Below are 25,932 nucleotides of genomic sequence, written 5' to 3'. Positions count from 1 at the left end.
AGCCTATCCAAGGCGCCAGAAAAATTAAACTTGCGTTTAGCTGATATTACTTCCCTGACAAAAACTCGCGGTCTCTAACGTCAGCTAGTTTAAAGAAAGAAAACTGTATCACTAAAGTCAAAATTGTAAAATGCAACTCCAACATTCATGTCACACTGTAATTTGGCGAAAACGAAAGCACTTACCTTACACTTTGCTTATCTGAATACAAAACAGTCGAGTACTTTAATCGGAATCGGCGAGTAACTTCTCGGTGGACTCATTGAATTGGGATTTGTGTCGTATGGTTTAAATTTTCATCAGTGTGATTTTAAAACGAAGCAAGCATTAGAGGCTGCAGTCTGTTAATAGCTGTTTAATACTTCCGTGTTGTCAGGTTTTAACCAATTGCCTTTGGTCAACGTAGGAGTAAAATGAGCACAAGTGTTTTCCTTGAGTTTCATGGACCTTACTTCTCAAGGACGTTTCTCGGTGACATGACTTTGAATTGGCTTTGCGGTAAAATTTTGCGCGATAAGGTTAAGAAAAATAAGACGTTTATTTTGGATAGGCAAGTTTGAAAATTGTCTGACGAGAATAGTTGTCAATATCTCGAGTACATACACTTCATTCCATTAACAAGAAAAAACCGAGAATAAATCTTTTTGACAACAAATGTTTTATCACATTTTAATTGACACAACAAGGATTTCTAAAGGAACCCTTAGGTATCATGAGAAAAAATAAACATTATCTCTAAAGGATCATTTGAGCTGCGTCTTTTATGATGACAACAGGGAATTTTAACAAGAATGAGCTTTACAGGAAGTTAACAGGCATTGCTGAAATCATCTCACATATCATTTGGCTGGATTCTAAAGGTTTTTTTTTTTTTTGCAGTATTTACCCAATACCGAAAGCTAGGGGTTTCTATAACTTTTATCACACACGGCTGCCAGTGGTGTGCGCTTGAAAACACAAACTACTGCCTGCAAGCAGTCTATGCAATAAGCGAGTATAGCCGGAAAGGGGTCTTTCGGCGCAACCCAAACACAAGAGCCTGTTCGCAGGCTTGACGGACGGTTGTAAGAGGTTTGATAGGCAGTATTAGATAGAACACCAGTAACTGGCTTTTAATGAAACCCCTAGAAAGCTCGTTGTCTTGTTACGGAAGGTGTAGGTCTGTGATATGTACCAATTGAGAGAACAACTCCTACTACAGCAAATTGCTCTTTGGCTAATGTGAAATAGATTCGCGAGTCTTGCGTCATAAACACGAATGTCACGAAAACTCATGAGAACCTCCTCTTATATGAATTTTTCATGCTACCGATGTTTTAAATTACCAACCTTTGTTGCTGAAAGGGAAGTGAGCGATGTTCACTTTCATGTCGAACCATAATCAACTCCGATTTTACTTTCAACTTTTCTCTTACCACCTGAAATTTTTCATTTGAGGAGACACTTGTAGAAACAGTTACTCAATATCAGAAAAATTCACCATTGTGTAGCACAGATTCGACACAATTATCATTCTACTTAAATGAAATTGTTTCGTTAGAAACACATATGGAATAATAAACAGAAATACCAGTAATGACATCCACGATTAATTATTTCTCTGCTAAATTAAGGATGGCACCTGCCTCTTGTTTGCAAAACACACATATCAAATTATTTATTCCGATTTTTTCGGTAGATCTAGATCCTGTTTGTTAACCAACTACGTGATAAGGAAGGCTAATAAGTGGTAATGAACCGTGTTTCTTAGCTTGGATAAGAGTGTTTGTCATTTCTGACAAATATTCGTCGCTTCAGTCAAACCATCGTTTTACATTTTAATTTTTTAATTCTTTTGGTTTTAGGTTTTTGTTTTTTGTTCGTTTATTTGTTTGTTTGTTTTTGTGCGAGTAACTGTTATTGCTGGTTCGTTGATACAGAGGCTATCTGAAGCTCCTTTAGCTACGAGAAACCCCGTGGGTGCTTTCAATTTAGCCGGGAGATGCAATATTGTAATTCTTCTCCTTTTAAAAGTTTCTCCCACAACGCAGTGGTACTGTGAAAGAGCGTGAGCGCCGAACGTTAGCAACACCCACCAAACACGCTACATGAAACCCGCCGGAGCAGGGTCACGGAGTTACTTGCATTACTTTTGCCGTCATTTAGAGAAACCTGCCCAAATCGAAGAAATTGTGCATGGTTTACAGATGTATACCTACATTCCTAAGTATACGACCTGTTTATCAAAAATATCTTTCTGCAGGTCAAAATTTGCTCTTGAGAAGGCGAGGACAAAAGTCTAGACCGAGGACTGCGGACCTGCAGATTGTAGACTACGGACCTGCAGATTGTAGACTGCGGACTGCAGACTGTGGACTGTAGACTGCAGGCCTCAGACATGCAGCAGTCTCCAGAATGGAAAAAAGAAATTTAGACGATGGATCGTAAACTGAAGACTGAGATGCTGAGAATACACAATTAAAGCTTTTTCCTGAAGAATGATTTTTTCCTGTAAAATTATTTTCCCTTGGTTGCGCTGCGTTGTGGTTTGTTGTGATGTCCTTTGCTTTAATCTGTTGCATTGCATTGTGACCGTTACACAAATGTTCAAGCCTACGTATTTTCATCCGCTACAAACTTCTCACACTTTTAATTTTAAATTTTGTTTTCATTTGAGCTTTGATTTGTCGGAACAGTCTTTCCAATCCTTTTTTTGAGTCGAAATCGTTTGGTCATGATTTGAAAAGTATTTATTAATCACGATCACAGACCGTGTGTAATGTAAAAACTACTTCAGTTTCTTTATGGGGGGCAGACGAGGTATATGCACTGTAATTATACATATTGTATTCATTGCCTCGTAATTCGTCGCTAAAATCAAGCCATGCACAACATGAATAGTTCAAATATTTTACAACAATCAATCAATAACGTGGTCAGAACGCTTAGCTAAAAGCTAGTTTACAGGTACTCCACGAAATAAAAAGAGAAAAGGAAATAATAAAGCCTTGTGAAGGTATATAAATTTAAATAAATTAAGAATTAAGAAGTAGCTAATATTAAAATATAAGAATTTAATGATGTAGTCACCGAGTTGAATATATAAAATGTAAAATTCGAATACTTTTCAAATAATTTATACCTCATGTGAGTTTTACTTAATCTTCGGCCCAATAAATCTAGTTTGTCCTTGCTTTCAATTTTGTATCAGGCAGCTGAAAGATGGGTTTCTGTTAAATATAATCAAAGCCCCTCTTTAATCGTTTTACCGCCTGTCACGAATTGTAACCTAAATAATTATATTCAAATCAGATACTACACTTTCGCTTATCACTGGGGATTCAAATTACGCGTGAAAACATCTGCAAGATCTGATGGGAGTTGGTTGCACTTCGAATGAAAGCGAAACCTATTTATCGACTTTCAATTGGAATTTGGATCTCTTTTCATTCCAATAATCAATCCATACGGAGGGAAATCGAAATGGAAATCTACTATGCAGATTTCTTAAAGAAAGAAGATCACACTGGTAAGTGGCGAGTTTATTGGACGACTCTGAACGCTACGGGGCTGTATTTTCAATTGAGGAAAACGGCGACAAAACATGAGAATTTCCAACAGTTTATCGAGATATCCCCAGGATCAACGTGTGCTCTAGCAAAACGAAGAATGTACAGCTTCCGATTTAAGTTGGTGACTGATGGAGTGACCTATACCTTCAAATGTGATTCGGTATTCCAGAGATATCGCTGGATGTACATGATAGATTTGGTTACGAACGGTCGACCGCCAGAAGCGCCACCAAACACTATTCCTCGTCCAGTTGTCACTGATTCAAAACGTAACAAAACTGACTCCTTCGACGAAAAAGATTCCTGCAATCAACGTAACGCGAAGCCGAATAATTGTATCTCCAAATCTTTCAGTTTCACTCAGACATTTCAAACATTGAAGAGATTGGCGAGCTGGCACAAAAAGAGGAATGACAGTCTTCCACCAGTAAGATGTCAACGCAAGATAAGAACGATCTCAACTGGAAAATATGAAAAATTGTCCAACATCAATAGTAGCTTTGATTTCGCTGATAGTGAGGATTTCCTCGACGAAAAAAATAAGGCATGATATGCGTGCTTCACGCCATGCCTCACGCCATGCGGCATGCCATGCTAGACGAGACCGGACGAGTCACGCAATACATTTGATTTAAAATTGCGTGACGTCTTTTTGAATGTGGGTCCTGAAGGAAAATGTTCGCGTCTTTGTGAGAATTTTTTTCTATTTTCTTTACTACTTTATACTATTCTCTTTATCTGATTTTTCATTTGGGAATTTAATAATCAAGGGAAGGGAGTTTTCAAAAAAGTGAAAACTTAATCTAGCACATGCTATGACAACTCTAGGACTACTTTTTTCATTCTTTTTTTAAATCGCTAGATCATTAGAGCCTATTCTAGGTATTCAGTTGGTAAAAACGAAGCGAAATAGTAAACAGCGCGGCGCAATAGTCGCGGCTAGGTGATTTCCGACCCGACACGGGCTTCCCTCGCTCTTTCACTCCGCCGCAGCTATCGCGCTTCGTTTTTCCAATTGAACGCCTAAACAGGCTATTATCATTGTAATAATATCCACCCGCGACTGATTGGCTGAAAACGAGTGCATTTTTCATGTAACAGGAGTGCAAAGTTGTACCTCGACTGCAAAGTTGAACACGAGTGCAAAGTTAACACAAGGGAGCACGGCAGAATTTATTTTCGCTTGATTTCAGGCGCCTTTCCCGTATTTAGGGTCGCCTTGTTGCTTTTCTGCTTTTATCCGCTGACCGCTATGTTGAGCCGCGAAGCGGCGACTTTCAGAGGTTAGTACGAATGAGCCCCGAGGCGAGCCGCGAGGCGAGCCGCGAAGCGGCGAGAGTCTTGTAAAAGACCTCGGGGAATGAAAGCTCATCGATGAACCAATCAAAATCGATGTTAGGAGATATGGCTTGTGTTGATGCTTGAAGTCGTTTCCTTAGAAACGAGTGGCCTCAATAAGAGAGAAGTTATATTTTCGCACTTTATCTATGATGTTTATTGCGAAGAAATGTTTAGTTTGAGTCAGAAAAAAGTAGAAAAATTAGTGTTGAATGGTTTTAGTGTCTTTGTATCAGGCGGCGCTGGGAGTGGAAAGTCTTTTTTCCTTCGTTCTGCGATCGATAATCCAGTGGAAATTACAAATAGCGCTCGCGTTCTCTCAAAATTTCGTGTCATGACTTTCGTGATGCTTTTTTCATGTAAATCAAGACTGTGTTATTGACGATATATTATTCTGAATTTCAGCCGTCTCTTCCCTTTACCCCAAGAGGGGCGTGGGTGAGAGATTCTCTCCCGCGCCCCCCTTGGGGTAAAGGGAAGAGACACTGAAATTCAGACTAACGATATATGTGATACGGTGAATATATGAAGTTCATATATAATACGGTGAATATATGAAGTTCATATATTTTGAACTGCGGTTATAGATACGACTGATGCACGATCCTTGCAGTAGAGAGAGCTATTTATGCGTATCTGATTTATCATCACGGGTTTATTACGAATGAACTTAACGGCCTGCTCCCAGTTGGCTTGTTAGCTCAATTGGTAGAGCGCTGCACTAGTATCGCAGAGGTCAGTGGCTCGAATCCCGTACAGGCCTGATTTTTTTCAGGTCTGATTTTCGCTATTGCATAAATAGCGCTCTCTACTGCGAGGATCGTGCATCATCATTCGTATCTATAACCGCAGTTCAAAATATATGAACTTCATATATTCACCGTATCTGATTTATCATCACGGGTTTATTACGAATCAACTTAACGGCCTACTCTCAGTTGGCTTGTTAGCTCAATTGGTAGAGCGCTGCACTAGTATCGCAGAGGTCAGTGGTTCGAATCCCGTACAGGCCTGATTTTTTTTCAGGTCTGATTTTCGCTGTTGCATAAATAGCGCTCTCTACTGTGAGGATCGTGCATCATTCGGATATATGTGATATTAGCCGGGTTAATTTAAGCGTTTTTATGGACCAAGAAAAAGTCGAAGTACATAAAAACGCAAGAAAAGAACGAGTCCAATATCAGGCCATCTTGACCGAACAAGCTTGGTCAATAAAGGATTTATTAGCATTATTATATGGCTGTGTCTCACAAGGACTGGGAACTACCGAATTCACGAATTTGATTGGCTGAAAGCAATATTGAAAGCGGTCAAGATTTTCCCATCTACACCGGCATCTAGACCAGTCTAGAAAAAAAAAGGTACAAAGAATATAAAAAAGTGGCAGATGAGACAGCCATATAATAAACATCTTATTAACCGAGCTAGGTTGGTCTGTATGGGAGAATCTTGACCTCGGTCGCTGGTACAGACCGAACGCAGTTTGGTCTGTACTGGCGACCTCGGTCAAAATTCTCCCATACAGACCTCCCGCTCGGTTAAGACATAGTTAGTAGAGGTTAAGAAGAACTAAAAATGATTTTGATACAAAAAGAACCAAGAATAACTTGTTTATTTCGAGAGCGCGGAAAGAAATCGAACTGTGTTTGTAACACAATAAACCTATGTGAATCGTTTGATGTTTCCTTTGTTTTTCGCTGTTTTGCGACTCTATCGCCGCCAAAAAAAAGTTACGAACTTCGGAAGTCCGCTCCATGCAATATTTTCCTTGCGCGGAATCAGGGCGGGCGATCCCGCTCGGGTAGTCAATCAGTACACAGGATTCAGTTGATATTGCCCACGGGTGCTGCCGGCTGTGTAATGATAAGCAATAACACGATTTCTTGTGCAATTTGACGTAAATAAACAAAATTACAAATAGCATGGGCTCATGCAATTTTTCTTTGAGAAATTTACTCGTGCTTATAAACACCAAATTGCAGGAGAAATCATGTTATTGCCTATACTTGTAGCACAGGCACAGTCGGACCGACGTCAGACAGACACGTTTAGAAGCTGAAACCATCTAAGTACTATAATTTGTGGCAAAAAGACTTGGTATAATTCAGATCGTTCTCGAATGGTCCTTTCGGAGTTCTCGTTCGATTTTTAGACGTCCTCTTCTCCCCAGCCAACGGTGAAGTTCAAGGGAGAAAATTCAACGTTGAGTGATAGTGTGGAGGGAATGTGGCGAACACTGGTACAACCAAGTGGCAGTTTCAAATCAACGGAGGTAAAAACGATATATTTCCTGGCGCTTTCTACACTACACCATCGAACCTCCACAGGGAAGAATCTCAAGCAAACCCAAGTAATTGTTTCACACTGTTTCTAAGTGAAGAAGTTTCTTTAGTTTACCAAATAAGTGCACGTGTATGAGGAAAGTGAATAGATGGTTTCATTTTCATGTGATCAACGCAGTTTAGTGAGAAAGTCGGTCTTTCCTGGACATTAATCACTCCCTGACACCCGTTTCAAACGTCGAACCTCTCGTGTGTAGCACTAAACCTGACTAGGGGAGAAGGGATGGCGCAGTGGTGAGAGCACTCGCCTCCCACCACTGTGGCCCGGGTTCGATTCCCGGACCTGGCGTCACATGTGGGTTGAGTTTGTTGTTGGTTCTCGTCCTTGCTCCGAGGGTTTTTCTCCGGGTCCTCCGGTTTTCCTCCCTCCGCAAAAACCAACATTCGAAATTCCAATTCGATCTGGAAACAGTGGACAAAAAAATCCACCCAGTGGAATGTCCATTGCTAGATTATTTATTATTTATTATAAACTAGTCATACGTTTTCAAAAGCCGCACCTAAGTTTGTTGTCCTCATTGACATGTAATTGATGTACCCTAAATTCGGGCTCGCTGCTCCGTTTCGCGGCTTCACACCCTTTATTTTGGTCAAGGACTCACTGACGATGTTCTGACATCATCTATTCGAAACGATATAAATACTTCTGAGTAAATAATAGGGTCTATCAGTCATTTCATAATTGCACATTCCATTCGATATGATCTATTTATATTGAATTAACAACTGATAATAAATATTAATACTCTTAACTTGAATGATCTGGAATTCATTTGGATTCTTGTAATAATTAATACGTACATAGGATATGAATTGAAATACCATTGACATTTTCTTTTGTGTAAAAAGTAATCCACATGGATTTAATTTGTTTCTAAGAAAATATCTTCTTTTATAAATGTTAAAAAAAGCCGTCTGTGTATTGTTGTAGGTGATGATAATGTCTCTGTTTAGTAATGAATTCTGGTTACTGTATTCGTCATTGCGCTTTACCGTTAAAATTAAACATTACCTACTATAATCACTATTGCAATTTAGTATTGTAAAAGAAATAACAAAACGTACAACATTAACAAAATATATAATAATTCAACTGCACATTCTGCTTATCACCAACTCTGAGTAAATACTATTAATTGGTCCCATCACGTGATATCTGGGTAAGAAGTCAGTCTCTTTTTGAGTGTTTTCCAACAGTGGAGATGGAACTTCATCTTCTTCCTTGATCAAGGACCTCATGTCTACGACCTGAAAACCAAGTCGCTTTAAACTTCAGTTTGCTTGATTTTTATACATCTACTTCTTTAAGCTTACGACTCCCGGGAGCATTCAATATTAAGACTGTCTTAACAAATTGCATACACCACGTTGAAAGAGGGTAATGTCTGGGTGGAACGACATATCATAAGGAAAAGGCAAAAAAAGAATTGTATCGTTGTTTATTTAGTTCTCACATCTTGAGATTCGGGTTAAAGGTTACGTGAGCTGCTAGCATTTTGCAAAAACTCTGGTATAAAGTCTTTTTTCGATAGTGTCATACAACAATAACTAAAATCAACACAACGACAAATCACAGTAGAGAAAAATCTGATGAGGAACCAATCAAAACTCCACGAAAAAAGGAAGCAAAGTGCCTGTAGTGTTGGAAAAGATAGTTGATAGTTCGTGATTGACTTTAGTTTGGAATCGGATTGGTTGTGGGAGTGAGTAGAATCAGCTTTGACACTCACTTGGAAATTACCCTAGGACCCCAAAACAATCTCTGATAAACAATGAAAGGGTGGTCACTCTCTAATTATTACACGACTCGGGCAGTCAGAGGGCCAATAACTAAAATCAACCAATCAAAATGCTCTATTTCTGGTCCAATATTCTCTAAGTATTGGACCGGGCACTGTCCCGAATGGTCCCGTATCATGATACCGCACTTGTGTCCCTTTGAACTTCAGTCGTATAATAAATTTCTTATTAACCGAGCTTGCTCGGGACCGTACTGGAAGAATATCGGCCCTCGGTCTTTTTTGTACGGACCTCGCTGCGCTAGGTCCGTACTGTCAAGACCTCGGGTCGATATTCTCCCAGTACGGCCCTCGCGCTTGGTTAATAAGATATATGTATTGACCATTAATTAACAATTGGTTCATGCTTTAGCGTGCACTATCGAGTTATGGAGCACGCGGGAAGTTTGGAGAGCACGAAAGAAGCGTAAGAGTTGCCCGAGGCGATAGCCGAGGGCAACTCTAGCTTCTTGAGTGCTCTCCAAACTTCCCACGTGCTCCATAACTCGATAGTGCACAGCTGAAAGCATGAACCAATTGTTTTAGAACATAGCCGGTAGAATTGTGCATCAAATCCGACGGGAAAAATGGACAACAATATCAGTTGAAGCGAATCGTGACGGCGCTGATGCCGAGTCTCCTTTTCCTTTGTTTTTCTCTTTTTCTGCCTCATTTAAGAACTCTAGCCCAAGGGAAAAGGTCGAAACATTGTCTTCGTTTTCGGACTAGTAGGCCGAGTTTCTGTTTGTATCCATTATTGTCGCGAAATATATTACTTTTCCCGCGCTAACAATCGGCCGCTCGCGCGAAAAAAAAATTTCTGGCGAAGCGATTTGCTGACGCTGTCAGCGTGCGCTATCGGGATTTTGAGCACGCTTACAAATATTGAATTTGATTGCGCGGTTCTGCTAGCTATGTTCTAATAACTAGGAGAAAGAGAATGAAGTCAAAGAGACATTAAGAATGTAAATTAATCGTTTAAAAATAAACGTCACCTTGTGAAAGTGGCAGCCACAGTTTCCTTGGAGAAAGTCCTTGTATCTAGAAACAGTCATTCCAAAAGTGTCCACCACTTCATACCCCAGCCGCTTAGCAGCTTTTATTACCATTTGATTCCGTTCGGCAGTTTTTCGCTGTTCTGCCTGTGAAAATATGTCATGAGCTATCAATGCTGCCAATACTAAGAGTTTATATCAGAATTCATAATTAAGCAACAACGGCAGTTTTACCAAGTTGTGACGAGGAAGTCCAGGTACGGGAAGGTGAAATCCAGAGCCCAGGCTCTTGATAACGACCTTGATTCCGTTCAAGCCAAGGCTGGAGAAAAAAATCACTTCACGTCAGGAAAATAATTAACAGTACAATCACTCGCTTTCGTTCTTTCACTATGCGTTTACATCACTTATGGTCAAATTACAATTTAAGGTTATCTCAATGCGTGGACAAGACAGCCATTTTCCTTAAAAAATTTCTTTACCTCGATATAAACGAAAATGAGCAATTTAACGTTCTTGAAAGTCAACTGTTTGCATTCCAAACGAAGCAAACCAGTGACAATGGTTTATCGCGTAACGATGAAGGTTCGAATCAGAAACTTCACCTGGCTAACGCTTTATTGGTTTCCAAAATGTGTTGGAATCCCATCCACTGTACTCCACCCACAACAAGAATGGTTTTCGTGTTGTTTTCTAAAGGAAGAAACCTAATGGACAAAGACGAATTATGATTACTAATTATTTCCTAATGGGTGCTAACAAGACCGCATCCTTCAAAGAAAAACTGTATACCAGGCTAAGATGTATCACTGATATCAAACAGATGACTCAGTGACAGGGGTTAGCAGGATTTTCCACTTTAGAGTACTACACCACCGTATCGATGGTACTTTAGGGCAAACGATTGTTTTATTATCATAAATTATCGCTTTTTCTTAGAGGGGGGAACGAGCACCATACCCCCTCTTCTAGCCTACGCCCTTTTAGTATCCAGAGGACGATTTGAGCACATCAGTTGAACATAACTTATCCGTTGTTCTATCCCATTTACCCATGCATCTATTGAACAACAAAAACAACCAATCTATCTTTTTCAAATGAAACTTCCTCACATATAAAGGTATCGGGGAAGATGTAAATCGATGAAACTAAAGCTAAACCAGGGGAATATTATTTCTTCAAGGGAGACTTCTTGTTACGGTCATGAATTCAATTTTTCTACATTTTTTGCTTCCATTTTACATGTCTCTACCAACTTTTTTTCGAAGGTATACCACGTGAATAATTGCCCTCTCTTTCGGTATTTTTTCCACGTTCCACGTCAGCCGACTTAAACCTTTGACCCCTAACAGTAATGAACATCTTACTTCCTCTTTCAATATCACGACTGAATCAAACATTTAAGGTCATGAAAATAAATGAAATGTTCACCAACTAAAGCAGCTCTTGATTGTTACACAAATCCTCCTTGACCGTACCTTAGGAAATGTACTGATAACAGTATAGAGAATATAGATGTGCATACTGATGTTTGGCTGGAAAGAGTTTACAAGCAAACGCGATGAACGTGAAATGAAAAATGATTGGGAGGTGACGAAGATTACAAGATTTATCTGGTACATATTGAGCTTTACTGTATTTTAATATCATATAAAAGACAGATAAGGAGATACCTCGCTATAAGCTGGTAGAGCGCTTTAACAAAGACAGGTCTCTTGTTCTCACGAAGCCAAAACTGAGGGTAATATGCGAAGCTGACAGAGGTGCGACCACTGTTTAATTCGTCGCTGTAAATTTTCATTGTATGCGTCTTTTCCCATTTCCTTAAAGAACCGTTTAGCTGTAGTAAAGGAATAATTGATTAATGATAAAGGAAAAACCGGCGGTTTTCTTGCGTCTTCATCAACTCAGTAATATGTATTCCATACTAACATGTCACCGACAAGTAAAGGCGCTTCATAACAAAAAGGAGATATTCCCACATAGTTAGGACAGCGGAACTAGGATTCGAAACACTGAATAATTACATGTCACTGAATGAATGCCTTAAAGGTTTACGAGTGACGAACAGAAAGAACTTTCGTGAACTGGAAACAAGATCAAATCAATCTTCTGTGTAGTCAGTATACCCAAGTTTTAAAGAACTAAGACAACTGTTTGCCTCCTTAATACAACACAATGATACAATAAATAGGGGACATCTTCATTCAAAAGCTAGACGTTAACTTATGCTTTTTTCTTGTTTATCTATTGATATCACACAGTTTCATTTGCAGAAATATGGGTTCTCTTGCTTACGTAGCCATACCTTTTCCATAAGGTAATACATAATGCCGCGATTGGTAGAGTCTCCGACAAAAAGAATCTAATGTAAACAAAAAGAAAACGCTTGTTACAAAAGCCTCGTCTTTTCTATGACTGAAAGGATATTGAAAAATCTAGTCGTGAGTTCGAAAACGTCAAAAGGCGCGTCACCAAAAATAAGTCAGAGAAATTTTCAGTGAAGCACCGGATGTAATCCCTCGTCGCATCAGTTTGCATTGTGCTCATTAGTTTGCATTACGCTCATCGGTTTGCATTGTGCTCATCAGTTTGCATTGTGCTCATCAGTTTGCACTACGCTCATCAGTTTGTATTACGCTCATCAGTTTGCATTGTGCTCATCACTTTGCATTGTGCTCATCAGTTTGCATTACGCTCATCAGTTTGCATTGTGCTCATCAGTTTGCATTGTGCTCATCAATTTGCATTGTGCTCATCAGTTTGCATTACGCTCATCAGTTTGCATTAGGCTCATCAGTTTGCATTACGCTCATCAGTTTGCATTACGCTCATCAGTTTGCATTAGGCTCATCAGATGCAAAACCGAAACCGAGTAGACCTTACAGTTGTAATCACCCGCGTTTTCCCGCGCTTCAGGCAGTTTTCTCATCTTATTTTGAGCTCTCATTGGCTCCTCATCGAACTTTCCTTGGATCTGATTGGCTGCAGATCACTTCGATTTTAGTTTTACGATATTAAATAGGAATACACTCTTTGATCAAAATTTGGAAGGCAACAAGCCTCCGAAAATTGCAATGTCGAAAGCAACGTAACCCTAACCACAAAAAATGAAAATAATGCTTCCCATAGAGACGCGTGTAATCTAGTCAAGCTACCAAGTGCAAAGTGAATGAAGTTTAATTTGGCTCTGACCTTCCTGTTTGCAAGGCAGTTTCTGGTATGATTCTTGGAAAAAACACTGTACTGACATGTAAGTGGCGACCAGACTGTTTGTCTCCAGAAGCAGCTAGCAGGGTCATCACAGCTTGCACAAGGTAAAACCCAACGACCTGACGATAAGAAGAATTTATCCGAGTGGTGAGGTATTCTCTCGCTTTAAAATAGGAAAGCTGTGACACCTAAAGAAGCTACATCTTTGCATTTCGACTCCTCTTTTGATAAAAATTGTTTCTACTTTAATAAGAAAATCAGTTTTCTATGGATGACATTGGGTTAGCGGACTGGTTGTCAAGATCGAGTTTGAGTCCAACGTTATAAGTGTTAATAGTCAATAGTTTCCCTCATGTGAGTTGTGAACTTTGACCTAGCTATGTTTCGTTCGAATCAATTTGTTCACTAATTTGCACGGCCTTATTAGCCTTTGTTCCATTAGCACTGCTGAGGGAAAACAATTTATTTGTATTTTCATTAACTTCAGGTAAGTATCTTATGATACCAAAAACCTCAGTCGAATTTCGAAGTACAGTATCATCCCAATCTAATGCAAGGTACATGCCGATTGCTCTGGGTTACGGGTAAGGTCATTATCCCTTTGGACCCTAAGAGTACTTAACATCTTATACAAGGTACATGCCGATTGCTCTGGGTTACGGGTAAGGTCATTATACCTTTGGACCCTAAGAGTACTTAACATCTTATACAAGGTACATGCAGATTGCTCTGGGTTACGGGCGTTATCCCTTTGGACCCTAAGAGTGCTTAACATCTTATACAAGGTACATGCAGATTGCTCTGGGTTACGGGTAAGGTCATTATACCTTTGGACCCTAAGAGTACTTAACATCTTATACAAGGTACATGCAGATTGCTCTGGGTTACGGGTAAGGTCGTTATCCCTTTGGACCCTAAAAGTACTTAACATCTTATACAAGGTACATACCGATTGCTCTGGGTTACGGGTAAGGTCGTTATCCCTTTGGACCCTAAGAGTGCTTAACATCTTATACAAGGTACATGCCGATTGCTCTGGGTTACGGGTAAGGTCGTTATCCCTTTGGACCCTAAGAGTACTTAACATCTTATACAAGGTACATACCGATTGCTCTGGGTTACGGGTAAGGTCGTTATCCCTTTGGACCCTAAGAGTGCTTAACATCTTATACAAGGTACATGCCGATTGCTCTGGGTTACGGGTAAGGTCGTTATCCCTTTGGACCCTAAGAGTGCTTAACATCTTATACAAGGTACATGCCGATTGCTCTGGGTTACGGGTAAGGTCGTTATCCCTTTGGACCCTAAGAGTACTTAACATCTTATACAAGGTACATGCCGATTGCTCTGGGTTACGGGTAAGGTCGTTATCCCTTTGGACCCTAAGAGTGCTTAACATCTTATACAAGGTACATGCCGATTGCTCTGGGTTACGGGTAAGGTCGTTATCCCTTTGGACCCTAAGAGTACTTAACATCTTATACAAGGTACATGCCGATTGCTCTGGGTTACGGGTAAGGTCGTTATCCCTTTGGACCCTAAGAGTACTTAACATCTTATACAAGGTACATGCCGATTGCTCTGGGTTACGGGTAAGGTCGTTATCCCTTTGGACCCTAAGAGTACTTAACATCTTATACAAGGTACATGCCGATTGCTCTGGGTTACGGGTAAGGTCGTTATCCCTTTGGACCCTAAGAGTGCTTAACATCTTATACAAGGTACATGCCGATTGCTCTGGGTTACGGGTAAGGTCATTATACCTTTGGACCCTAAGAGTGCTTAACATCTTATACAAGGTACATGCCGATTGCTCTGGGTTACGGGTAAGGTCATTATACCTTTGGACCCTAAGAGTGCTTAACATCTTATACAAGGTATATACCGATTGCTCTGGGTTACGGGTAAGGTCATTATCCCTTTAGACCCTAAGAGTGCTTAACATCTTATTTCTCCTCGCAATATATCAGCCCTGAATTAAATATGAAGGTCACAAGAATAAAGGAAATGATCACTAACTAAAGAAGCTCTTGATTGTTGAACAAAGTCTCCTTGTTAGCACCTTAGGACATGTGCAGAGAACAGTATGGAGAATATGCATACTGATGTAGGGGTATAAAGGGTTATGGTCTTGTAAGTTTAAAATAAGACTATTTTGTCTATCCTTTCATGACAATTTGGTGTCCTGCTATTACTTTATCATAATTTATATCCACCTAACTCGTGCCCAGTCTCACAGTGAGGAAGTTCTTTCTGTTTGGAGAGAAACGTTTTCCATGTTGAATCTGGCAACTTCTTAAGACCACACGGCAAGTCAGGAAACACTTTAAGGCTGCACTCCTTGGTAACATTAAAAAAATTTCAGTAACTACATGCATGTATACAACTTTAATATAATTTGAGGGCAGCTAGTTTTAAACTGAATGCGAGGTCTGTATATTAAGTTACGGACCAAGAAAACGAAGTTAGTGAGGCATTTATCATATCTCTGGGGTTCAAATTAAGGGGGAAGATTTCAATTCAAACAAAATTTTGAATTCAGTGGGCCATACACTGAAATACGGCCCACTAAATAGACCAATCATAGTGCACGCCATAACTGTGAGATATGATTAATAATAAAAACCAGCTGAATCTGGATTTAACTGGAAGGTAAGGAACATCACCAACACTCTGATAAAGGGTCCATGAATACACACTTAATTTAATCCATTTTAGCTCTCGTTTCACTACATTGCAAATAATTTGAGACAAAATAATTTATGACAAACTCTGCATGGCAACAGTTCAAGACTGTATGTGCTATGATGATGTGAACAATCATGCAACTACCTGGTAAATAGCACAAACTCGATGAGTGGAATCTTCTTCAAATATACTCTCTGTCTCAGAGCGTCTTTTACGAAATACAAACAGATGATAGGTATTCACAACTTCAGCCCTTTTCTGCCTGGTATCAACAACAAAAATGGAAAATTTGTTCCACCCAACACCAAGAGAATGGTTGGATTTACTGAAACAAAATAATGTAACAAACCATTACTGATACATAGCTTTAAAACAGAATGAATGATTCATAATCACTTAATTTATTTTTATACTATATAATACCAGTTCTGTAATCAAAGTGTACTGCAAAGAAGATACAAAAAGTGTACTTTCATCAGACTTGAAGAACTACCAAAAGTATACTTGTATCATACTTGTTCCCACCTGAAATTGAAACACCCAAAGTATGCAGTCTTGCAGTACACTTAAAAAGTACAGAGAATTTTGCATTGCACTTTAAGTATACTTTAAAAGTAAAACCACTTGTGGCAAAGTGACAAGTACAGTATATACTTTAAGGATACTTAGAATGTATTCAAGATATGAATGAATGGCTATACCTGAAATTGTTGGAAAATTAAATAATCATAAAGATCATTTAATTTTCCAACATTCCCACCTATGTTTACAAATGGAAAAAATAAATAGCGAATGATAACGATCTTCATTCTTCATATCACTGATGAAGGTTTAAGCATTAGCCGACACATCTGTTTCAAAAAAATAACAACAGTCAGAGGCAACCAATTTCTATAAAATCCCAGGTACAGTTGCAAGCTTATTCCATGACAGGTCAAATTTCACCAACTCTGAGTTAGTTCCATGACAGGTCAAATTTCACCAACTCTGAGTTAGTTCCATGACAGGTCAAATTTCACCAACTCTGAGTTTTTTCCATCACAGCTACAGACATTTCATGCAAACTGTGCCCTGGGAAATCTAAACCTGTTCTTCCCAAATAATCTATTTTCATCTTCCTTCGCATATCTGCTTTAGAATTGAATTCCATGTTGTTCATATGAAACAGTCAGAACCAAAATACAAGCTATCATTAACCGTGACTAACTTAAACTAACTTGCTTTGGCATTATAACCATTAAACCAAAGATGGCAAAAAATGAGGTTCATAATTTGACTTTTACTAGTCTAAACTAATGATTTATGTCTCTTAGTAAAATCTTTGGAAGCCATCCACCCTTCAGTGTTCTTTTAATCACTCTGAGTAAAGGATACTTATGTGTAAAAAGCTCTATAGTTATTTATTTTCATGTCAGACATTTTGATTTAAGTCTTTTCAAATAATTTTTTTTGTGTTCATACACAACTGCTTGAGTTCTATATGTTTGCAACAAGGATGTTATGAACAAGAAAAACATCTGAATTTTAAAAAAGAGTTCTCAAAGCTGCTCTTACAATAACATAAAGACTACTTTACATACATTAATATCCAACAGGAAAGAAATCATTAGTTCAAATCTATGGTTGGTTGTGTTTTAATGCAATAATCTTAAACTTATGATTACTTAAAGTGTATATGACATGAAATTTTTTTTTTTGTTTTCTGCTAGTTCGATATATATAACAAACGGTTCGAGAGTTAAAAATCGTTGAAAATAATTATAAATACATAGTTTTCGTTTAAACTACGCGCTAAGTTGGCTTGAAATTTGTCCCCTCGAACGCGCGGCCAAAAGGTCACGTGAACTTTACCTGTGACGTCAGGTTGTTTGACTCAGTAGACCACTTTCATAAATGGCTGCCGCATTACAATTCTTATGTTTACATATAAATTTGACAGGGTGGCCTCGTTCTCCAGTACAAAATTCACAAGAATACATTATCTCAAGCGAGGCCACTCGGGAAAATTTAAGTTTAAACAAAAGAATATTAATCCGACAGCCATTTATGAAAGTGGTCTATGGCGGAAAAGAATAGGCCAGTACGGAAAGGTGGACGTTATTGTGTGGCTGGGGCGCCCAACAATAGAAGCTGTACGAGTACCAGCTACACACCAGGTATTTCGATGCACCAGTTTCCTGTAAATCCAACAGTGAGAGCCCAATGGGTGAAATTCGTGCAGCGGCACCGAGTTGATTTCGGCGAACCTGTTGCCAAACATGCCTCGTTGTGTTCGGCTCACTTTGAGCAAAGTTGTTACGAGGGCAGCTTGGCATTTTCGCTGGACGGTATGACGCAGATAAAACGGAACAAAGTTCTTATCAAGGGCTCTGTTCCAACAAGACATGCAGTTCTACCAGAAGGTCCTGAAGTTCTGACAGATCGCAAAAGGCGACAGGTAAGCGTTTTCTCGTGATCTCCGATCATAAACATTAACATGTGTAAGTTTTTCTGATGTAAATAACCTATTCTTTTGGAAGCATTTATGTGTAAAATGTCCGTGTCTAATTGCGGTTTTGCCGTGCTGAAAGCAAACTGAACTGCTAAAACCTATACCTTAGTGAATCATCAACATGTTCACTGGAGTTTTGAGTATTGATTTATACAAGCTTTGTGATCGTTTCGAATCCTACACATAATCTTAGCAAAAGCAAGGGTGTCTTGTGCTCGATATATTTTATCAACCAGGATATTTTATGTTTTTGCTGCAGCTAAGGCGTGATGCCTTTGCAGACTTTCATGAGTCAGAGGCGAAGAAAAAGAAGGTTGATGAGGCCAGGGAAGAATCAATGAGTAACCTTGTAGATGATCATGATGATGATACAAATGAAGAGAATCCGTTCAACATCGCAACAGATGTGTGCATGAGCCCAACTGATGAAAGTTCTGGCAGCACCAATACCTCAACTGCTACTGTTTCTGTTATCACTCCTTTCACTTCTCCAGTTGCCTTGACCTCCACCAACAATACCTGTGCTACGCCAGTCAATACAACACCATCCCCCAACGTAACACCATTGCAAGGCAGCTCTTGTGTAGATTGTGTATATAAATCCAAATTAAAAAATCAGAAGAAGCAAACTATACGTCTAAGGAGAATAGTAAAGGAACAGAAAAAGGAGATAAGAGAGCTCAAAAGTGTGAGTGCTAAACAAAACCTATTTATGCTTTCTTGTAGCTTTGTATAATGGCGAAAGAATAGTATCCATATTGAACTTGATTCAAGTGTTCCTAGTGCTACTCACTCTCACTAGTACTGGATAATTTATTCCATCTTGTTTGTTTGTTATTATAGAAAGTAATTGAAACAGCATCTGAAGGAGAAATTGATGAGCAGGAGGAAAGTGGGTCCAAAGATTTATTTATCTGGTCAAGCACTGGGACTGATACAGATATGGCAACAGAGAATGAGGATGGGGACTGGAGGTCACAGGCAGGAGGTTCCACAGAAGCTGAAGGTACTGAGGATGATGAAGAGGAAGAGAATCTCTCAGAAGAAAGCATGGAAAAAGATATCAGGTGAGACTACTATTGTAGCTTTCATTGGAATTATACCACTTGCATAAGTGGATTGAGGCACTTAGGGAGTTATGGGAAAGGACAAAGGGAAAATAGCCCTTTTTCCCATCCATAACTCCTCATGTTCATCAATTCACTCTCATATCCAATCTTCTCTCACCCTCAAAACATATAAGTAGCTACTGGGTTCTTTCCCTTGTGTTCCAACCATTATCATACACAATCTCATTTTCAGATTTTCATGTGTTCGCTCATCTAAAGTAAAATTTTCTAGGCACATACTGGCAAGCTTGCATTTTAATGAAAACCTCAGAAGAGAAACCCAAACATCAAGCGATGGAAAAGAATACATTCGGGTGACTTATCCAAAATTTAAACTGGGAGAAGAGGTTGTTAGAGAGGTGGCATCTCCACCTAGCTATGGTAATTATTGACCATTATGATTTTAAAAGTACAGTGGCTACACTGAACTAAGTGTAGGAAATGTTATGCTCTTTTGTTAAGAGTCAGATCACTCTTTTTACCATGATAAGTACTATTGACCAGCATCTTGTGTAAAGGACTCTGCTTCACCTTGTTTCCTTATATCTGATAAAACACTGTTGCATGTTTTTCAAATGACGTCGACATTTTATATGAATTGGGCTGTGATCTTTTCAGGGTATGTTGACACACTGAAGAATCTTCTCTTCACCTTGCCAAAGGCAGAAATGAAGAAAGTAGATGAGAAGTATGCAGCAAGGGTACCAGAACCCCTCAACCAGCAGTTCCCAGACAGAGTAAATAAAGAGGATGCTGTAAAGTTTTACCAGGCAAGAAAGGCAACGAAGAAAACGTCACTATTTCCACCAGGTTAGTTTGCTTTGACTCTTCAAAGCTCATGAAGCGCAATGTTCAAATATGACATAATGTTCTACGTACCAACTGTCATGCAACCTTGTCCTCAGGGTCTATCTTCTTCCCACCCACTAGAACTGGGGAAAAGATAGACCTTGGGAACAAGTTTGCCATCATGGTAATGCACAATGTGATTGTCTCCACGGAGGATATCTTCTACATGTTTTTTCCATAGTAAAAGGATGCTAAACAAACAAACTAAAAATGCACTAACATAATTAAATAAATTTATTTATTTTACAGAAGCAGAGCAGGCGAAACTACAGATGTCTATCAGTGACAATACCTCAAGCAGCAGTCAACCCACTTCAAGACGACCTTACAATTGCTCAATATGACAAAAACCATTGCGAAGTCACAAAAGCCGTTGCAAAAAATAAAGTGACCAAACTTTTGTCACAGGAAGGTTTTCTGCGTGGTACAATTTTCCTTCTTACTTTAAATTTTCCATGCCTGCATTGCACTGTACTCATCGACTTACAATATTTGCACTGTACCTACAACAAGTTGAAATTTTAAATTTAGTCAAACTAGTGTGCATGTAGAACCTAAGCTGTTTCTGGTTCACAGTCCATACATTACCAAACAATAGAACAAGAAACAACCAGCCATGAAAATCAATTTGAAAATTGTTGTTTACCGAGACAATCAGTGTAGAACAATCATGTCATAGGTTTGATTACGTGTACTATGCTAGTCTCTGTCATGAGCAGCAGCAAAACCTCTGGTATTAATTTTTGTGACTGGTATTTAGTTCTGATATTATGGTAAACACAGGCTGGTAGTGGTCTTCTGTTATCCCAGCCCATGTAGCCACAAAGCCACCTTGTGGTCCATCGGTATGCAACAGCTCTAATGAACCTAGAGTAAAAGCACAATGAAAATTATATAGGAAGGTGTGTAAGAATGCTCTACATTACTACAGGACCCTGCCTTTCACCTCCCCATGACACACACATTCAAATAAAAAATATTTATGTTTAGGAATTGATAATGAACTGCAGGGCATTTCTCAAGCTTACATTTTCCTACAAGCTACTTTGCAAGCAATCTTATTAGTTCCTGTTTTATCTTAGGTCAGTGCATCAGATAAAAGTCCAAGTAAATGCAAAATCTAACTTAACTTGGTCAACTTTTATAGCTTGAGGTGCCTTAATTTACCCTGATTTATCTGAAGCTTAATGTTTTATGCCCAGCAAAGTGATTATGCTAGTTTACACATTGTATGTTTTTATTTATGTTTTTACTAAAAATGTACTGACTCGTTTTCTGACTCCACCTCGGCGACGGTAAGTCCCACCATCCTGGTTTCTCAACAAGGGAGCCACTTGGAGAAGAACTGCGCGGTTCCTAATCGCATCGTAGTCCTCGTGTTGTGTGATGCATTTTATCCGTTCAATGGAACCATCAAAATCCATCTTTGCAGATGAATTTGTTACCTCTCTGCAACATCGAAACTCCAGGGAACCAACTAACGTTCCGGTATTACATTGCTTGCAGCGACACCTGAAGAAGACAGCAAAAATGAATTGTTGTCTAACAGAGATTTGCTATAAGTATATATACAAGGAATTTTAAAGGACCAGTTTTACTAACCAGGAGTCTACGTCTACAGTTCTCTCGTATCTAGCCTCCAGAGTTGACGGGGTAAGTCCATCAACATCGGTTTGTTCGCTCGAAACGCCAGTTTCTTCGTCGTTCTCGTCCGCAAGCGGCTCATCTTGATATGGAGCTATCACACCAGTGATAACTCCCCATTCCTCTTCAGAACTGTCGCTTATTCCACAATCCATACTTTCTATGGAGTCAGACGACTCAATACTCTCGGAATCGCTGGACATTTCGAAGCGTGAAACGATAGAATTGAGCGAGTAATCACAGCGTGTTACAAGGAAAACACTGAAAGTTGTTGACCTTGCCAATCATAGGATCAAACAACCTGACGTCACGAGTCCCAATTCTCGGCCCAGTCTCCGGGAACAATTTTACACATAAATTTAGCGTGTTTCGGGCGCTAAAAATCGACCAAAAAAATTGTTTCATTCATTTTAAACTCTCAAACCGTTTATTATACACATGGAACTAGCTATCAACGAAAAAAAAAATTTCGTGTCATATACACTTTAAGTCAATAAGAGGATAAATTTATTCAAACAATACAGAAAAAGATTAAATTTACATCATTTTGCAATGTAAAGCAGCTGGTATCATAATAACCAACCAAACTATAGAGTATCTACCTGGATGAAGCAAATGATGTGCACAGAATAATGTAGCTATCCTCTGAAAGGGGCTAGGCACCACAGGCAACTAATTTTTGTATTTGAGTAAGTTTTATAACTTGGCTTTTATGAAAGCATATGAGAGCTGGGACACCTCAGAATTTGAGACAAGAGCCTTTCGTCAAACACACGATTCCCATGAGAGCAAAGCTGTGGATGACTCCTTAATCCTCATTTTCCTTAAGTATACGATTCTACTCGTTAAGATGCCCAAGGTAATTTTCTATCCACAATGGATATATACTCCATAAAGAGATCCATATTTACTTACCGACTTTCCTCAGATTTTGTGTCTATTCTGACGTCTAAATGGCACTTTGAAGCTTTACCCCACAGCTGCAGGATTGTGGTATCAAATGACACAGTTGTTTGATAACTGAAAACATCACTGTTGAAAGGTGGATGAAGAACTATTTCAGGTTGAGAAATTAGTTCTGTCAGGATGCTTTCCACATTTGGATCTGGATAAAAGTCAAGATGCAGGTCTTTTAGAGAACATTTGGTTTCATTTACCTGGGTGAACCTGCTAGTTTGGCCTCATAAAATGCATAAATTTAAAAGCAAATACCACCTTAACAAACACTCACAATTAACTTACCATTGACACAAACAGTTTCTTTTGATGACCCTATAAAACAGAACAAGGATTTACTCTACAAATGCAAAAAGCTTACAAACCAATAGCAGTACCCAAAGTCCTGTTATAGAGAAAACAAACAATCTGCAGCACAGAACTCTTAAAAACAATACCTGCATGAGTACATCCATATCTTAGAAACTACATACCAGTAGTCAAACATTCCAAACCAAGGCAATGTCACAAAGATCATAAATCATATCCAATAAACCATCTGGTTCATGGCTTTCTCACATGAAAAGCCTGACTAGATTTAGTTGTAGTCCTTGGACTTTTCAAAAGGGTATGTGGTCTTTGGAACATGCTGCACAGTGATATACAAAAATAAGGATATAAATGTCTGCTTTCACCAGGTACAGTTCAGTCTAGACGGATAACAAATTCATTCCTACCTGTAGATACATGTGATTCACTACCTGAGCCACTTCTGTGTCCTCTGTAAAGAAGGAAGAGAAACAAAACTATAACAAATTTTCATCCAGGGTCTTTTCAATTACCAGTTACCAAAGCTCCTGCATGTTTATAGATTTGCATGTTGGTGCTTGTCAGCCCCAATGATTGTTACAAACATCTACTTTGATCTTTTATTTTTCTATGATTATCATCATACCATAGCAAAGTGGAAATAACCTTGACTGCATGTTACACATAAGAACTTACAAAGGATGGGTAGATCTTGCTGCCTCAAAAGCTGTTAAAAAATCATGAACATCTGGAGTTCCAAGATCAGCCCTTTTTTTAGGATCTAACTCAACTCCAGTGTCAAGCAATTCTAGCATCAGTGTCTTGTACTTATCACCATCAGAGGTTGGATAAAGCTGTTATTACAGATCACAAATAGGCACCATGAATGGTTAAACCTTGACATCAAACATACAACATTCAATTCAATTACAAAAAACTATATTACATGAAATCACGTGTGATCTAGATTGAAAATCATTGAAGTTATGATCATTATTTGAGAGCAGTTACTTGTATAATGGCGTTTGTAATTTACCTAAAATAGGAATGTTTTCTTTGAGGTTACTTCCCACCTTTGCAGATGTCCTTTGAAAAAACAACATATATATGCTCTAGTTTCACTAAAATCCTAGTAAACTATACACCAGAAGAAAGTTTTATGAATGCAGTTTGAGATAGAAATATAATTTAAGGGGAAAATACGTTTTTCTAAATAAGTTGGATGCTTTCAGAGATTTTCAACTTTTTTTTCAGAAATGTTAGGTAAAATGTTCAACTTCACTTTAGTTAAAATTAATTAAAGAAAAACAATTTTTTTCGCATCTAAGGTAGGAAGTAACCTTAAGGAGCAAAAACATTGAACCCCATAAACAACTTAGGATAACCATGCAATCTATTATTTTCTAGAGGTTAAATTCATTAAAAAATTTTCCACCAATTGCTTCTGTTGTCTTTTTCTGCAGTGTACTTAACCCTTTATAGCTCGTTGGCCACTAGGAAATCAAGGGCTATTACAAACTGCATTCAGGGAATCTTTCCAACAATATTAAACATGAGATGGAATAAATATATGAAAATCATATATTTTGAACTGCGGTATTTGATACATATGATGCACGATCCTTGCAGTAGATAGCGCTATTTAAGCAATAGCGAAAATCAGACCTGAAAAAAATCAGGCCTGTACGAGACTCAAACCACTGACCTCTGCAATACTAGTGCAGCGCTCTTACCAATTGAGCTAACAAGCCAACTGAGAGCAGGCCGTTAAGTTGATTCGTAATGAACCCGTGAAAGTGATAAATGAGATAGAATAAATATATGAAAATTAATCAACTTAACGGCCTGCTCTCAGTTGGCTTGTTAGCTCAATTGGTAAGAGCGCTGCACTAGTATCGCAGAGGTCAGTGGTTCGAGTCCCGTACAGGCCTGATTTTTTTCAGGTCTGATTTTCGCTATTGCTTAAATAGTGCTATCTACTGCGAGGATCGTGCATCATACGTATCAAATACCGCAGTTCAAAATATATGATTTTCATATATTTATTCTATCTCATTTATCACTTTCAAGGGTTCATTACGAATCAACTTAACGGCCTGCTCTCAGTTGGCTTGTTCGCTCAATTGGTAAGAGCGCTGCACTAGTATTGCAGAGGTCAGTGGTTCGAGTCCTGTACAGGCCTGATTTTTTTCAGGTCTGATTTTCGCTATTGCTTAAATAGCGCTATCTACTGCGAGGATCGTGCATCATACGTATCAAATACCGCAGTTCAAAATATATGATTTTCATATATTTATTCTATCTCATTTATCACTTTCAAGGGTTCATTACGAATCAACTTAACGGCCTGCTCTCAGTTGGCTTGTTAGCTCAATTGGTAAGAGCGCTGCACTAGTATTGCAGAGGTCAGTGGTTCGAGTCCCGTACAGGCCTGATTTTTTTCAGGTCTGATTTTCGCTATTGCTTAAATAGCGCTATCTACTGCGAGGATCGTGCATCATACGTATCAAATACCGCAGTTCAAAATATATGATTTTCATATATTTATTCTATCTCATTTATCACTTTCACGGGTTCATTACGAATCAACTTAACGGCCTGCTCTCAGTTGGCTTGTTAGCTCAATTGGTAAGAGCGTTGCACTAGTATTGCAGAGGTCAGTGGTTCGAGTCCCGTACAGGCCTGATTT

At 38.8% G+C, this 25,932-nt stretch overlaps 3 protein-coding genes and 1 pseudogene across 4 annotated transcripts in view; 2 read left to right on the top strand and 2 right to left on the bottom strand.

The window, feature by feature from the left end:
- Positions 1-3,195: 3,195 nt before the first annotated feature.
- On the top strand, positions 3,196-6,565 carry LOC148723465 (uncharacterized). Its single transcript, XM_088732444.1, has one exon. The coding sequence runs from the start codon at positions 3,376-3,378 to the stop codon at positions 4,099-4,101; it is 726 nt and encodes a 241-aa protein (XP_088588570.1). The 5' UTR covers positions 3,196-3,375; the 3' UTR covers positions 4,102-6,565.
- Positions 6,566-7,671: 1,106 nt separating this feature from the next.
- LOC111334878 (cadherin-like and PC-esterase domain-containing protein 1) overlaps positions 7,672-25,932 on the bottom strand; it is a 28,719-nt gene continuing 10,458 nt past the window's right edge. Inside the window, exons 10-22 of the mRNA XM_088732422.1 lie at positions 23,940-24,097; positions 23,672-23,715; positions 23,241-23,270; positions 22,914-23,103; positions 16,050-16,230; positions 15,434-15,557; positions 13,200-13,336; positions 12,313-12,369; positions 11,678-11,844; positions 10,610-10,711; positions 10,239-10,326; positions 10,005-10,151; positions 7,672-8,479 (exon numbers count right to left, since the gene is read on the bottom strand). Coding sequence (XP_088588548.1) covers positions 8,321-8,479; positions 10,005-10,151; positions 10,239-10,326; positions 10,610-10,711; positions 11,678-11,844; positions 12,313-12,369; positions 13,200-13,336; positions 15,434-15,557; positions 16,050-16,230; positions 22,914-23,103; positions 23,241-23,270; positions 23,672-23,715; positions 23,940-24,097 — 1,584 coding nt within the window. The 3' untranslated portion in view covers positions 7,672-8,320. The remainder of the gene's footprint in view (positions 8,480-10,004; positions 10,152-10,238; positions 10,327-10,609; positions 10,712-11,677; positions 11,845-12,312; positions 12,370-13,199; positions 13,337-15,433; positions 15,558-16,049; positions 16,231-22,913; positions 23,104-23,240; positions 23,271-23,671; positions 23,716-23,939; positions 24,098-25,932) is intronic.
- On the top strand, positions 17,927-20,765 carry LOC148723464 (uncharacterized). Its single transcript, XM_088732438.1, has 6 exons — positions 17,927-18,342; positions 18,656-19,084; positions 19,240-19,463; positions 19,738-19,886; positions 20,124-20,315; positions 20,604-20,765. Exons 1-6 carry the CDS (start codon positions 17,965-17,967, stop codon positions 20,696-20,698), a joined length of 1,467 nt encoding a protein of 488 aa, XP_088588564.1. The 5' UTR covers positions 17,927-17,964; the 3' UTR covers positions 20,699-20,765.
- LOC148723463 (uncharacterized) lies at positions 20,571-22,480 on the bottom strand (annotated as a pseudogene). The gene is made up of 3 exons (XR_015991454.1): positions 21,957-22,480; positions 21,623-21,866; positions 20,571-21,221 (listed from the first exon to the last, which is right to left on the bottom strand). The product of XR_015991454.1 is annotated as an uncharacterized LOC148723463 (transcript).

Source organism: Stylophora pistillata, chromosome 9 (genome assembly GCF_964205215.1).
Source record: "Stylophora pistillata chromosome 9, jaStyPist1.2, whole genome shotgun sequence".
Taxonomy (NCBI): domain Eukaryota; kingdom Metazoa; phylum Cnidaria; class Anthozoa; order Scleractinia; family Pocilloporidae; genus Stylophora; species Stylophora pistillata.
This window is presented reverse-complemented; position numbering and strand designations above follow the sequence as displayed.